General features: G+C 48.3%; 1 protein-coding gene across 1 annotated transcript in view; it reads left to right on the forward strand.

Moving 5' to 3' along the window:
• The first annotated feature begins 675 nt into the window (after positions 1-675).
• Positions 676-15,177, forward strand: part of LOC119978797 (uncharacterized protein C16orf96) — a 215,449-nt gene continuing 200,947 nt past the window's right edge. The window contains exon 1 of the mRNA XM_038820672.1: positions 676-1,312. Within this exon, the coding sequence (XP_038676600.1) occupies positions 812-1,312 (501 nt within the window). The 5' untranslated portion in view covers positions 676-811. The remainder of the gene's footprint in view (positions 1,313-15,177) is intronic.

Genomic DNA, 15,177 nt, shown 5'->3' on the forward strand with positions numbered 1-15,177 from the left:
CAAATACTGAGATGACACGCCAAAAGACAATTTCTCAATTTTTATTTACCAATCAAAATGCAGCTAGCCACTTGTGACTAGTACTAAGGTATTGGATAAGATGAAGTTTTATATGTTATAGATTCTCATACCTGTCTGGAACCATTGTTTATAACACAATAATGCCATTGGTCACAATGATGTCGGTGTCCACTTTTTTGTTGCACAACCTGATACTGATCCCACTGCACTCTCGCCCACCCTGTCCTTCTTCCTGCATTGTGGGGAAATCACACTTGGATATGGAGGGTCAGTGAGAAAACGGGCGGTGGGCAACCCTGCTCCAGTAGAAGGTCATCAGACAAAGCCCATGGCGAGCCATCAAGGTCGGTGTGGGTTCACAGATTCAGTCCTTGGAACACACTGGCTGCCATGGACCCCCAGATGTTTTCAGAGCGGATAGGAAAAGCCTTGTTGCGGGCAGTGCAAAGGGGGAAACCATTCATCCCGGGTTGGAGCTGGGCAAAACCAATCTGCTGGGATGAAGCTGATGCAGAAACGTCACCCAAGTCCCTTTGCCTTGGCTGCTTGCAGCCCAGGTGACAGGACCAGCCCGAATAAAGGCGTTTCCATGGGGGCAGCTCCGGTCACTTAGCAACTGTGGTATTGCAAAGGTTGGGGGAGGGGGGCTGATTGGGTGGGCTTGCTCAATGGGCGGCTCTTTGGTGGCAATAAAGTTCCATTGCTCGCCGCTGACTTTGGTTTGCACTTTTGAGCTAGCATTAAAATACAGTAACACAAAAAGAGAGACATATGTGTGATCGTTAGAGAGATGACACACACGTTCACCTTAACCGAGCTGACGAACCTGGCCATTGGCACCCCCGAGGTGGGTGTCTGCAACTTCAACGCGCTGCACGCCCTCTTGCACGGCATCTTGGAGCAGCTGCACATCGGAGAGGCGCAGAAGACGGTGGGAGAGGTGGAGAATGAGTTCATCAAGCCGCAAACCCCGACCAGCCCCGTGCAGGAGGAGGAGGGCGGCGGCAGCACAGGCAGGTCCCCCAGCAGGTCCCCCCGGACCGGGGAAAACGGGAGGGCGGTCTCGCTCTTCCACCAGCTGGAGGAGAAGGTGGCCAGGCTGCAGACTGCCATGGAGTCCCTCAGCCAGCTGCCCAGTGCCCCCGAGCTGCTGGCCCGCAGCCAGGCTGCTGATCAAGTGCCACTCCGCAGGTTCTCCACGTCCAGCAGCAGCACGGGCCCGGTGAAGGACATGTGGCAGCTGATGCAAGTCAAAAAGAAAGTTGAAGCAAACGAAGAAGGGGTCAATAAGGTAATGGAGAAATATTTGGAACTTGCATTGATTGATGGCTGTGCTACTTTAAAAATAGAAACACTATCTAGATGGTTAAATAGTCTATGCCACACTGTTTAAAGTAAGAAGTCTTACAACACCAGGTTAAAGTCCAACAGGTTTGTTTCAAATTACTAGCTTTAGGAGCACTGCTCCTTCCTCAGGTGAATGAAGAGGTGTTCCAGAAACATATATATATATATAGACAAAGTCAAAGATGCAAGACAATACTTGGAATGCGAGCAATTACAGGTAATTAAGTCTTTACAGATCCAGAGAGAGGGGTAATCCCAAGTTAAAGAGATGTGAATTGTCTCAAGCCAGGACAGTTGGTAGGATTTCACAAACCCAGGCCAGATGGTAGAGGATGAATGTAATGCGACATGAATCCAAGGTCCCGGTTGAGGCAATACTCATGTGTGCGGAACTTGGCTATAAATTTCTGTTCAGCGATTCTGTGTTGTCGCGCGTCCTGAGGTCCGCCTTGGAGACGCTTACCCGGAGATCAGAGGCTGAATGCCCTTGACTGCTGAAGTGTTCCCCGACTGGCAGAGAACATTCCCGCCTGGAGATTGTTGTGCGATGTCCGTTCATCTGTTGTCGCAGCATGTGCATGGTCTTGCCAATGTACCACGCTTCGGGGCATCCTTTCCTGCAGCGTATGAGGTAGACAACGTTGGCCGAGTCGCACGAGTATGTACCCCGCACCTGGTGGGTGGTGTTCTCACGTGTAATGGTGGTATCCATGTCGATGATCTGGCATGTCTTGCAGAGATTGCAATGGCAGGGTTGTGTGGTGTCGTGGTCGCTGTTCTGAAGGCTGGGTAGTTTCCTGCAAACAATGGTTTGTTTGAGGGTACAACATAGAACAGTACAGCACAGAACAGGCCCTTCGGCCCTCGATGTTGTGCTGAGCATTGTCCGAAATCAAGATCAAGCTATCCCACACCCTGTCATTCTGGTGTGCTCCATGTGCCTATCCAATAACCGCTTGAAAGTTCCTAAAGTGTCCGACTCCACTATCACAGCAGGCAGTCCATTCCACACCCTAATCACTCTCTCAGTAAAGAACCTACCTTGGATATCCCTCCTATATCTCCCACCCTGAATGTTATAATTATGCCCCCTTGCAACAGCTACATCTACCCGAGGAAATAGTTTCTGAACGTCCACTCTATCTATCCCCTCATCATCTTATAAACCTCTAGTAAGTTGCCTCTCATCCTCCTCCGCTCCAAAGAGAAAAGCCCTAGCTCCCTCAACCTTTCCTCATAAGACCTATCATGCAAACCAGGCAGCATCCTGGTAAATCTCCTTTGCACCCTTTCCAATGCTTCCACATCCTTCCTACAATGAGGTGACCAGAACTGCAGACAATACTCCAAATGTGGCCTCACCAAGGTCATGTATATAGAACATAGAACAGTACAGCACAGAACAGGCCCTTCGGCCCTCAATGTTGTGCCGAGCCATGATCACCCTACTCAAACCCACATATCCACCCTATACCGTAACCCAACAACCCCCCCCCTCTTAACCTTACTTTTATTAGGACACTATGGGCAATTTAGCATGGCCAATCCACCTAACCCACACATCTTTGGACTGTGGGAGGAAACCGGAGCACCCGGAGGAAACCCACGCACACAGGGGGAGGACGTGCAGACTCCACACAGACAGTGACCCAGCCGGGAATCGAACCTGGGACCCTGGAGCTGTGAAGCATTTATGCTAACCACCATGCTACCCTGCTGCCCCCAAGTTGCAGCATAACCCCGCAGCTCTTAAACTCAAGCCCCCTGTTAATAAATGTTAACACACTACTAGCCTTCTTCACAGCTCCATCCACTTGAGTAGCAACCTTCAGAGATCTGTGGACATGAACCCAAGATCTCTCTGTTCCTCCACATTCCTCAGAACCCTGCCGTTGACCCTGAAATCCGCATTCAATTTTTTTCTACCAAAATGAATCACCTCAAACTTATCAGGGTTAAACTCCATCTGCTATTTTTCGGCCCAGCTCTGCATCCTATCAATGTCTCTTTGCAGTCTACAAGAGCCCTCCACCTTATCCACTACTCCACCAATCTTGGTGTCATCAGCAAATTTACTGACCCACCCTTCAGCCCCCTCCTTCAAGTCATTGATAAAAATCACAAATAGCAGAGGACCCAGCACTGATCCCTGTGGTACACCGCTGGTAACTGGTCTCCAGTCTGAAAATGTTCCATCCACCACCACTCTCTGTCTTCTATGTGATAGTCAGTTACTTATCCAATTGGCCAAATTTCCCTGCATCCCACACCTCCTTACTTTCTTCATAAGCTGACCATGGGGAACCTTATCAAACGCCTTACTAAAATCCATGTATACGACACCAAGTGCTCTACCTTCATCTACACACTTAGTTACCTCCTCAAAGAATTCAATCAAATTTGTGAGGCAAGACTTACCCTTCACGAATCCGTGTTGACTATTAAGCTGCATCTTTCCAAATGGTCACAAATCCTATCCTTCAGGACCTTTTCCACTAACTTACCGACGTAAGACTAACCGGCCTGTAATTACCAGCATCATTCCTATTCCCTTTCTTGAACAGAGGAACAATAGTCGCCACTCTCCAGTCCTCTGGCACTATACCCGTGGACAGTGAGGACCCAAAGATCAAAGCCAAAGGCTTTGTAATCTCATCCCTTGCCTCCCGAAGAATTCTTGGATATATCCCATCTGGCCCAGGGGTCTTGTCGACCCTAAGGTTTTTCAAAATTGCTAATGCATCCTTCCTCAGAACATCTACCTCCTCCAGCCTACCCGTCTGTATCACACTCTCATCCTCAAAAACATGGCCCCTCTCCTTGGTGAACACTGAAGAAAAGTATTCATTCAATGCCTCTCCTATTTCTTCTGACTCCATGCACAAGTTCCCATTACTGTCCTTGACAGGCCCTAACCTCACCCTGATCATTCTTTAATTTCTCACATAAGAGTAAAAAGCCTTGGGGCCAATGACTTCTCACGTTCCCTTCTAGTTCTCCTAAGCCCTTTTTTTTAGCTCATTCCTTGCTACCTTGTAACCCTCAAGCGACCCAACTGAACCTTGTTTTCTCATCCTTACATATGCTCCTTTTTCCTCTTAACAAGACATTCAACCTCTTTTGTGAACCATGGTTCCCTCACACGCCCATTTCCTCCCTGCCTGACAGGGACATACCTATCAAAGACACGCAGTATTTGTTCCTTGAACAAGCTCCACTTTTCATTTGTGCCTTTCCCTGATAGTTTCAGTTCCCATCTTATGCTCCCTAATTCTTGCCTAATTGCATCATAATTACCCCTCCCACAATTATAAACCTTGCCCTGCCGTATGGCCCTATCCCTCTCCATTGCAACAGTGAAATACACCGAATTGTGGTAACTATCTCCAAAGTGCTCTCCCACAAACAAACCTAACACGGCCGCAATTTGGTGAATTGCTCACTCGGAGTGCTGGTGCTGACACAATGGGCTGAATGGCCTCCCGTGTCATAACTATTTTTTGATTTATATCAGGCTTGGAGCCGATATCATGCAGATTTACCAGAATGATGCTGAGGTTTCAATGATTGAATTATAGGGACAGGCCACATAAATTTATCTTGTATTTCCTTGAGTACAGAACTTGACGATTTACTCAAATAGTTTAAGATGTTAACAGGATTCGAGAAGGTAGCGAGCGAATCAAGAACATATTATTATTATTATTATATTATAGTTTGAGGCAGGACAATCTAGAAACAGTTGGGGAATTTTGGAACCTTTTCCAAAAGGCTCTGAACTTCTGCCAACAATTTTCAGCACAGAGATTGATAGATGTTTTGTTAGTACAGTAGTTAGCACTGCTGCCTCATAGCGCCAGGGACCTGGGTTTGATTCCGGCCTGGGGTGACTGTCTGTGGAGTCTGCACGTTCTCCCTGTGTCTGCGGGTTTCCTCCGGGTGCTCCGGTTTCTTCCCACAGTCCAAAGATGTGCAGGCCAGGTGGATTGGTCATGCTAAATTGCCCCTTAGTGTGTCCAATGATGTTTTATGATCCCATAGAATTTACAGTGCAGAAGGAGGCCATTCGGCCCATCGAGTCTGCACTGGCTCTACCCAAGCCCACACCTCCACCCTATCCCCATAACCCAGCAACCCCACCCAACACTAAGGGCAATTTAGCACGGACAATCCACTTAACCTGCACATCTTTGTACTGTGGGAGAAAACCAGAGCACCCGGAGGAAACCCATGCACACACGGAGAGAATGTGCAGACTCCACACAGAGAGTGACTCAAGCCGTGAATCGAACCTGGAACCCTGGAGCTGTGAAGCAATTGTGTTAACCACAATGCTACCGTGCTGCCCTTGATGTGCAGATGTGCAGGTTAGGTGGTGTTAGGGGTGGATAGGGCAGGACAGTGGGCTTCGGTGCTCTTTCGGAGGGTCGTTGCAGTCTCAATGGGCTGAATGGCCTCCTGCACTGTAGGCATACTATGGATATCCAGGGATATGGAGCAAAGTTAGATAAATGAAGCTTGACATGCAGATCAGCCATGATCTGATGCTTTTTTATTCATTTATGTACATGGATGCCAGTGGCAAAGCCCCCATTATGTCCCATTTCTAACTGCACTTGCGAAGGTGGTGATGGACCTGGTTCTTGGGAGTAATTTAAACTCCTTTCAAATATGTGTGGGTCAGAGAATGTTAGAAATTCTGAAATGTTACTCCAAGCTGTCCATTCTCAGGTTTGATGGAGGTGAAGTGGAAGCCGACCCGCTCTCCCTGGAGGCAGGATAGCAATTTAAATATTATAATAAGGACTCACATTGATTCTTTCTTACGGGTTTAACTCTGGTCAAGTGGTTTATCCCAGTCTTGGGAAGCCCAGCAGCTCTGCTACATACTTGCTGCATGCTTTGTGGCCTGCGTTCCGTCAAGGCCTTCGGGCAGCCCTGGAATCTGCAGATTCTGCCACCTCGACTGATTCTCCAAATCATCCACTTTCTCCCTCGGCTTCCTTTGGCTCTCCACCACGAGCGCAACCTCTGCCTCCAACGAGGCCAACCAGCCCTCATGGTCCGCCACCGACTCTTCCAAGTTTTGAAGCGATGCATTATGTGTGTCCAACCTCTGCTCTACTCTCTCGATGGCTGACCGAATCGGGTCTGCCACTTTAGTCACTTTGACCCTAGCCCAGTGCTCAGCCAGATCTTGGCACACCTGGTTCACATTCCCTGCCAAGGTGCACTTCCTCGTCTCCTTTTGCCCACCACGGAATGATCTCCTTGGATATCTGTGCAGTCATAGAACATAGAACAGTACAGCACAGAACAGGCCCTTCGGCCCTCGATGTTGTGCCGAGCAATGATCACCCTACTCAAACCCACGTATCCACCCTATACTCGTAACCCAACAAGCCCCCCCTTAACCTTACTTTTTAGGACACTACGGGCAATTTAGCATGGCCAATCCACCTAACCCGCACATCTTTGGACTGTGGGAGGAAACCGGAGCACCCGGAGGAAACCCACGCACACACGGGGAGGACGTGCAGACTCCGCTCAGACAGTGACCCAGCCGGGAATCGAACCTGGGACCCTGGAGCTGTGAAGCATTTATGCTAACCACCATGCAACCGTGCTGCCCCAAAGTCATACCACCATCACCCTCAGCTGCTCCCCCGCCTTCTGTCTCCTCCTCAGTAACATGTGCACTTGATCCACTTCGGGGGAATTAACAGATAGTACTGCAACCATAAAGACTCAACACAGCTACAGTAATCTATGTATAACCCTTAATGAATTCCCCCTTAACTGTTCCAATTCAATAAAAAATACAAGTAAAACCACAAACCTCTTTTCAAAGAGGTGGCCCAGGTAATGGAGAGCTCATAAAACAGAGTAGGTGGCCTGCCTGCCACTTTTCTGTCCACCCCCATACCTGCCTTCCATGTTACAATGGGTGGGGGAGGCACCAGGCAGCCCGCCCATTCTTGGGCCTATTGAAGCTCTTTATTGGCCACACGGACTTAATCTAGCCTCCACCTCTATGTCATGCCCAGCAGGGAAAGGCAGAGGCAGGCTGGGTGGTCCAGCCGCTTTCATGGTGCGGCCTTCTGTTGGGCATGAATTGGACGGGGGTACCTCCTTTTTGGGTATGGGTGTCTCTTGTTCCCATTGGAGGCTCCTCTCCCAAGATTGTACTTCCCACTTTAAGCCTCCTCACCTGGCCTCGAAAAAAGTCTCCCTCTCTGGGGTCTTCTAGGCAGGTCCGTCCAAAATGTTGTGGGATCCATGATACTACTTGGCAGCATGGTGGCACAGTGCTTAGCACTGCTGCCTCAGAGAGCCAGGGAAGATGTTCAATTCTAGCCTCAGGTGACTGTCTATATAGAGTTTCCACTTTAACATAAGAACAGAAGATCTAGGAGCAGTTGTAGGCCCTAGGGCCTGCTCCGCCATTCAATGAGATCATGGCTGATCTTTTGTGGAGTCAGTTCCACTTTCCGGCCCAAACACCATAACCCTTAATCCCTTTATTCTTCAAAAAACTATCTATCTCTATCTTAAAAACATTTAATGAAGGATACTCAACTGCTTCACTGGGCAAGGAATTCCATAGATTCACAACCCTTTGGGTGAAGAAGTTCCTCCTAACTCAGTCTTCAATCTACTTTCCTTTATTTTGAGGCTATGTCCCCTAGTTCTGCTTTCACCCGCCAGTGGAAACAACCTGATGGCATCTATCCTATCTATTCCCTTCATAATTTCATATGTTTCCAGAAGATCACCCCTCATCCTTCTAAATTCCAACGAGTACAGTCCCAGTCTACTCAACCTCTCCTCATAATCCAACCCCTTCAGCTCTGGGATTAACCTAGTGAATCTCCTCTGCACACCCTCCAGCGCCAGTACGTCCTTTCTCAGGTAAGGAGACCAAAACTGAACACAATACTCAGGTGTGGCCTCACTAACACCTTATACAATTGCAGCATAACTTCCCTAGTCTTAAACTCCATCCCTCTAGCAATGAAGGACAAAATTCCATTTGCCTTCTTAATCACATGTTGCAACTGTCAACCAACTTTTTGCGACTTGTGCACTAGCACACCCAGGTCTGTCTGCACAGCAGCATGTTTTAATATGTTATCATTTAAATAATAATCCCTTTTGCTGTTATTCCTCCCAAAATGCATAACCTCACATTTGTCAACATTGTATTCTACCTGCCAGACTCTAGCCCATTCACTTAACCTATTCAAATCCCTCTGCAGATTTCCGGTTTCCTCTGCACTTTTCGCTTTACCACTCATCTTAGTGTCGTCTGCAAACTTGGACACATTGCACTTGGTCCCCAACTCCAAATCATCGATATAAATTGTGAACAATTATGGGCCCAACACTGATCCCTAAGGGACACCACTAGCTACTGATTGTCAACCAGAAAAACACCCATTAATCCCCACTCTTTGCTTTCTATTAATTAACCAATCCTCTATCCATGCTACTACTTTACCCTTAATGCCATGCATCTTTATCTTATGCAGCAACCTTTTTGTGGCACCTTATCAAAGGCTTTCTGGAAATCCAGATATACCACATCCATTGGCTCCCCATTCAGTTCAGTTCCTCAGCCATTTCCTCATCTCCCATTATTAAATCTCCCTTCTCACCCTCTAAAGGATCAATATTTACCTTAGCCATTCTTTTTTTTGTTTTATATCTTTGTAGAAACTTTTACTATCTGTTTTTATATTCTGAGCAAGTTTACTCTCATAATCTATCTTACTCTTCTTTATAGCTTTGTTAGTAGCTTTCTGTTGCCCCCTAAATATTTCCCAGTCCTCTAGTCTCCCACTAATCTTTGCCACGTTGTATGCTTTTTCCTTCAATTTGATACTCTCCCTTATTTCCTTAGATATCCATGGTCGATTTTCCCTCTTTCTACCGTTCTTTCTTCTTATGTCTGCGTGGGTTTCCTCCGTGTGCTCCAGTTTACTCCCACAATCCAAAGATGTGCAGTTTAGGTGGATTTGCCATGTTAAATTGCCCTTTTGTGTCCAAAGATTAGGTGGGGTTACAAGGATAGGGCGGGGATTGGACCCGGATGGAATGATCTTTCAGAGAGTCAGTGCAGACCCGATGGGCAAATGGCCTTCTTCCGCACTGTTGGGATTCTATGATTCTTCATATACTGAAACTATTACTCAATTTAGGAGCTGCAGGCACTACAGAGCTGCCGGCAAATCAGATTAGCTGGCAGCTTGCTGGGATGTGATTTCCTACCAGATGGGGACAATTAAGGCTGCTCCCTGCGGGTCAGCTGGGTTTGGGTGGATGGGCTGACCACAAACATTTTGTCGGGGGGGGATATATCTCCACCCTTAAATTCCAGGCCATAGGAAAGGACTATAGACCGCTTTGGGAAATAGACTGGGAAGTGGTAGAGACGGTGACATGGTGGCAGAAAGCACTGGGAGGGGATCCCGACATCTTCCCTCCACCATGGCATATTACCAGTGGTGAAAATCACAGTGGTGTGGCTGCCAGCAATTCTGCCAGTAAGTGCCCACTTAATAGCCCACTCATGTCCACAATGGTGTTTACCAGAGTCAGGAGCAACCATCACCACATGGGGAGACCAGGTAACCATGGTGACCTCTTACCGGTTTGCTGGGCTTGGGGATTGGGGGATGTGTGGGGGTGGGGAGGGATTGGTGGTGCTCCTCTTTCACTGCTCCATCGCTTGTTGACAGAATGACTTTAGATGTGATTTATAGGTGCGATTTAATGCGCCCGTTAGCCATGGGCACAAATCACTTCATGGCCATAAAAATCTCGAGATGCCAAAAATGAGATTTATGCTGGTGAGCTCTCAGATCAGGGGGTGGGGATGGTGGAGGTGGAGATTTATAGAAAGAAGAGGTGAGCTGTTGGGGCAGGAGTCTTTACTCTGGGATTTCATGGTTGTCAACCTATGGATCAGCTGTCCAGTCGGATGTCGCTATATTATTCTCTTCAGCCCATAAATCGCCATTCTCCTCATATCTGTGTGGGTTTCCTCTGGGTGCCCTGTTATCCTCCCACAGACCAAAGATGTGCAGGTTAGGTGAATTGGCCATAGATCGTAGACCTTGGGATTTACAGTGCAGAAGAAGGCCATTTGGCCCATTGAGTCTGCACTGGCCCTTGCAAAGAGTATCCTACCCAAGCCCACAACACCACCCTATCCCTGTAACCCCATCCAACCTCTTTTGGACACTAAGAGCAATTTAGAATGGCTAATCCACCTAACCTGCACATCTTTGGACTGTGGGAGGAAACCGGAGCACCCGGAGGAAACCCACGCAGACATGGGGAGAACATGCAGACTCCGCACCAACAGTGACCCAAGCTGGGAATTGAACCTGGGATCCTGGAGCTGTGAAGCAACTGTGCTAACCACCTTGCTGCCATGCTACCCACATGATCAATTGTCCCTTAGTGTCCAAAGGTGTGCAGGTTAGGTAGGCTTACTGGTTTACGGGGATAGGGCAGGGAAGTGGGCTTTTGGAGTAGTGTGCTCTTTCAAAGGTTGGTGCAGACTCGATGGGCCGAATGGCCTCCTTCTATGTTGTAGGAATTCTATGGCTAGCATTTATTGCGCCCCGAATGTTTGTATGTGGCCCCGAGTCCCGTCATTCCAATAAGATCCGCCTCTGGGCTACCAGGGAGGCAATGTTCAAGACATCAGCCTTTCACGCCCCCTGGGCTCCCAATTCTTCTGACACACCACAGATCGGCACTTCTGGACTCAGGACCATCTTCACCTTCAAAACCTCCAACATAACGTCAGCGAATCCCTGCTAGAATCCCCCAAACTTTGGACAGGCCCAAAACATGTGGATATGATTCGAGTCTGGATGACTCTTTGTCAACACAGCCAAGGATAGTGGCCTCGGCTCTGTTCAGATGTAGCCAGTCCTTCTTGAACAGGTTCTTCCTGCCTCAGAACTGGCCCCAAATGGTCCAGGAGTCTAAAGCCCTGCCCAATGTGTTATGTGTTAACCTGTATTACAATCCCAGACTAGACCCCAACAGTGTCTAGGATACCGGACCGAAACCCCAATATTTTAGTTTATTTGAAAGACTGCGGGAAGAATGATTCACTTCAGGAGTGATTGCATGAAGAAATAGGGCTTTTCTTTTCAAGGAAACTTTAATATAACTACAATATTAAACTTTTTAACTCCCACCCAAAAAGAGCTGCTTACAGTTTACACCTTAAACAGTACTATTCAATTTCCCATTAAACAACAAGAATAGAAACATACAGCTCTCAATCTATCTTACTGTGGAAGAATTATGGACTCACCATCAGGCAGATCAGAATTCAACTCTCCTCTCCAAAGTTTCTCCACAACTGCCTCTCTAATGCCTTAAAAAATAACGCTCTGCCTTACTTGGCTGCACCCAGCAATGACCTCAACTCCCCAAACTGAAAAACCACTAATGTTTACAGGCTGCAAAACACATTAACTCCCCAGGGAATTCCCCAGGCTAACCACTGTGCCTCAGCCAAGGCTGAAAACCACATTCCGTTGTCAATTTAATCTGCGGCCTGCTAAAACCACCCACGCCCTGCAACACAAAATTCCTTTAAAAAAAAACATATTCCAACCCCAGTCTTTTAACTCTTTAATTGCTCACAACATTTTAAAAAATAAATTTAGAGTACCCAATTTTTTTTTTCCAAGTAACGTGCAAATTAGCATGGTCAATCCACCTACCCTGCACATCTTTGGGTTGTGGGGGTGAGACCCACGCAGACACGGGAGAATGTGCAAATTCCACCTGGACAGTGACTCGGGGCCGGATCGAACCCCAGTCCTCAGTGCTATGAGGTACCACTGCGCCATCATGCCTTCCCCGCCCACAACATTTATAATCCAGTTCTCCTCACATCATCCAATTGTCACACCTGTCATATTCTTCTATTTTCATTCCCTCTAGTTTGTGGTACTGGAAGTGATCCAGAGGTTGCTACCTGTGAGATTCTGTCTTGTAACTTCCTTCTTCCTCCTCAAATCTGACTGCAGGGCCTCAATCATCTTCCTCCCTATAGCGTTGATTTTGAATGGATCATCTCTGCAGGCTCTCTTTCCCACCCGTCGTCTCCCCCCTCCCCAAGGTGCCGTGCACCATTTCTACGATGTTATCGTGGCTCGAGGGAAGCAACATACCATTTGGGACTCGAGCTGGTAATAGCAAGACTCTGCCTTCTCTCACTTAGCAAATCCCCAGTTACTCCTTTGGCACGTTGTCACTCTGTGGCCTCCAGTGTTGAATCTTGGTTTGAGAGTCCCATGCTCCCCGTGACAATATTGAGTTCTTTACCCATCAGTCTGGCCTCAATAAAAGTCGAGATGGATTTGTAGGTATAGTATTATTTATTTTTAACCAACTTGCAAGGCTGACTCGCTCCACAGAGATTCGGAACACACAGGCGGTCTTCTGAAGCCCCGGAACCGAGTGAAATCGGAGACAAAGAAATCTCTGCAAATATCATTCAAATGGCATCAAGTTTCACATACAAGATTCCCATAGGTCATCCTATACACCTCCTGACCTGGCCATATATCCTGATTGGCTCACTTCGCATTCCTCAACTCTGGGCCTCTTGTTACCCAGCATCCTTTTCCCCATCCTCCACGAAGCTTCCTCCCCCTTCCTGGCCATGCTTTCTGAAACCCTTTGTCCTTTGTTTGTGAACTCACTATTATCAGACTGGCTCACATCTACATTATTGTAACTTGTAGTAATCCACGGGAGGCAGGAGTTCCGTCACCACACCAATATTTATTTACAATAACGATATTATAGGAGCAGCTACAAACAGTGCTGCTAGCAGTCCAGTCAACTTAAGACTGGCTCACAAAGCCTATACAGGTGATTATATGGGCCCCCTCAATGAGCTATCATTGAGGGAGCTCATACTCCAATTGGCCAACCAATAAAGCCAATTGGAGTTCATTACACCCCTCCCCTCCAAGGTCCGAGGAATTCCTGCCAGCTGGCATTCCTCTGAGCTTCTCCCTGCTCCTCATGTCTGGGTCTGTCACCTCTGTGTCGTCCGCCAGGTCGTTCTCCAAAGTGGGCGGGGTGTACCTTATAGGTACCCATCTTTTCCTTGACGACCTCCTTGGAAGTTGTTCTTCCTCCTCCTCGGGGAGAGGTGTCGCGGCGGCCTTGTCGAGTGTGTCCACCTCCGACTCTGATGACTGGATGACGGGTCTGGAGATATTGCTTTGGGCTGGGGTGTGGGTATCCTTTCCGTCTGGGTTATCCCAGCTTGAGGCGGTCCTGCTTCGCCTGCCTCCAGGCGTGGTTCCGCTGCCCTTATTTGGTCTAGGTGTTTCTTCAGCACCTTACCTCCTATTGAAACCTTATAGGATATGGGCCCTGTTTGGGACTCTACCGTGCCTTTGACCCACGTTGGTCCATTCCCATAATTCTTGACCCAAACCGGTGCCCCTACCTGTAAATGTCTCTGCTGCCGACTATTATCATGCCCCCTGTGTTGGGCCTCCTGATGTTTCTCCACTTTCCCTGTTAAATTTGGGAAAAGGAGACTCAGCCTCGTTCGCAGCCGCCTTCCCATTAAGAGTTCAGCTGGCGGTATGCCCGTTGTGGAATGCGGTCTGGTCCTGTAATCAAACAGCCAGCGGGAGGCCTTTGTGTCTATTGACGCCGCCGGCTGCTTCTTGAGTCCCGCTTTAAGTGTCTGGACCGCTCTCTCTGCCAGGCCGTTGGTCACTGGATGGTAAGGGGCCGTTTTGATGTGACGGACTCCATTTTCCTTCAGGAATTTTCCAAATTCCCCACTTGTGAATGCCGTTCCGTTGTCCGACACCAATACCTCCGGAAGTCCATGTGTTGCAAACGAGGCCCTGAGCTTTTCAATGGTCGATGCTGTGCTTGCTGTGTTTACCCGGTGGACGTCCAACCATTTGGAGTGGGCGTCCACTATCACCAAAATCATTGAGCCCATGAAAGGGCCGGCGTGGTCAATATGCAGGCGGGTCCACGGTCTGCCTGGCCATTACCACGGGTGCAATGGCGCCGCTGGTGGCACTCTTTGCCCCTGCTGGCACTCCTGGCACCGACGTACCAAAGCTGCTATGTCTGTGTCCAAACCTGGCCACCAAATGTAGCTTCGAGCTAGCATCTTCATTTTAGCACCCCTGGGTGTCCGTGATGTAACTCAGTTAAGATTGCCTGACGGCCCTGAGCTGGGACGATTACCCGGGCTCCCCATAATCGGATACCGTCTTCTACGGTAATTTGGTCCCTTCTGCTCCAGTATGGGTGCATCTGGGGCTCCACTGGTCTCTCCAGTTCCCCTGTTAGCAGTAAATGCTTCATCTTGGATAAAACTGGGTCTTTTTGCATCCACAACCGAATATGTTGTGCGTCTACTGGTATGGTGTCCAAAAAATTTAGAGTCATTACTGTCTCCTCTACTTTTGGTATTTGCGGCGGAGTGTCCGGGAGGGGAAGTCTGCTCAAAGCATCTGCATGTGCTACTCGCGTTCCCGATCTGTGCTCCAGAACGTATTTATATGCCGCCAGTAGCAACGCCCAGCGTTGGATTCTAGCTGATGCAATCGGGGGTAATGACTTGTCTTCTTTTAATAACCCTAATAACGGCTTATGGTCCGTCACTATGGTGAATTTCCGCCCGTACAGATACTGGTGAAATTTTTTTACTGCGAATATCACCGCCAGTCCTTCCTTCTCGATTTGGGCGTACTTCCCCTCAGCCATCGCCAAGGTCCTCGAAGC

This window comes from Scyliorhinus canicula, chromosome 15, assembly GCF_902713615.1.
Source record: "Scyliorhinus canicula chromosome 15, sScyCan1.1, whole genome shotgun sequence".
Lineage (NCBI taxonomy): Eukaryota > Metazoa > Chordata > Chondrichthyes > Carcharhiniformes > Scyliorhinidae > Scyliorhinus > Scyliorhinus canicula.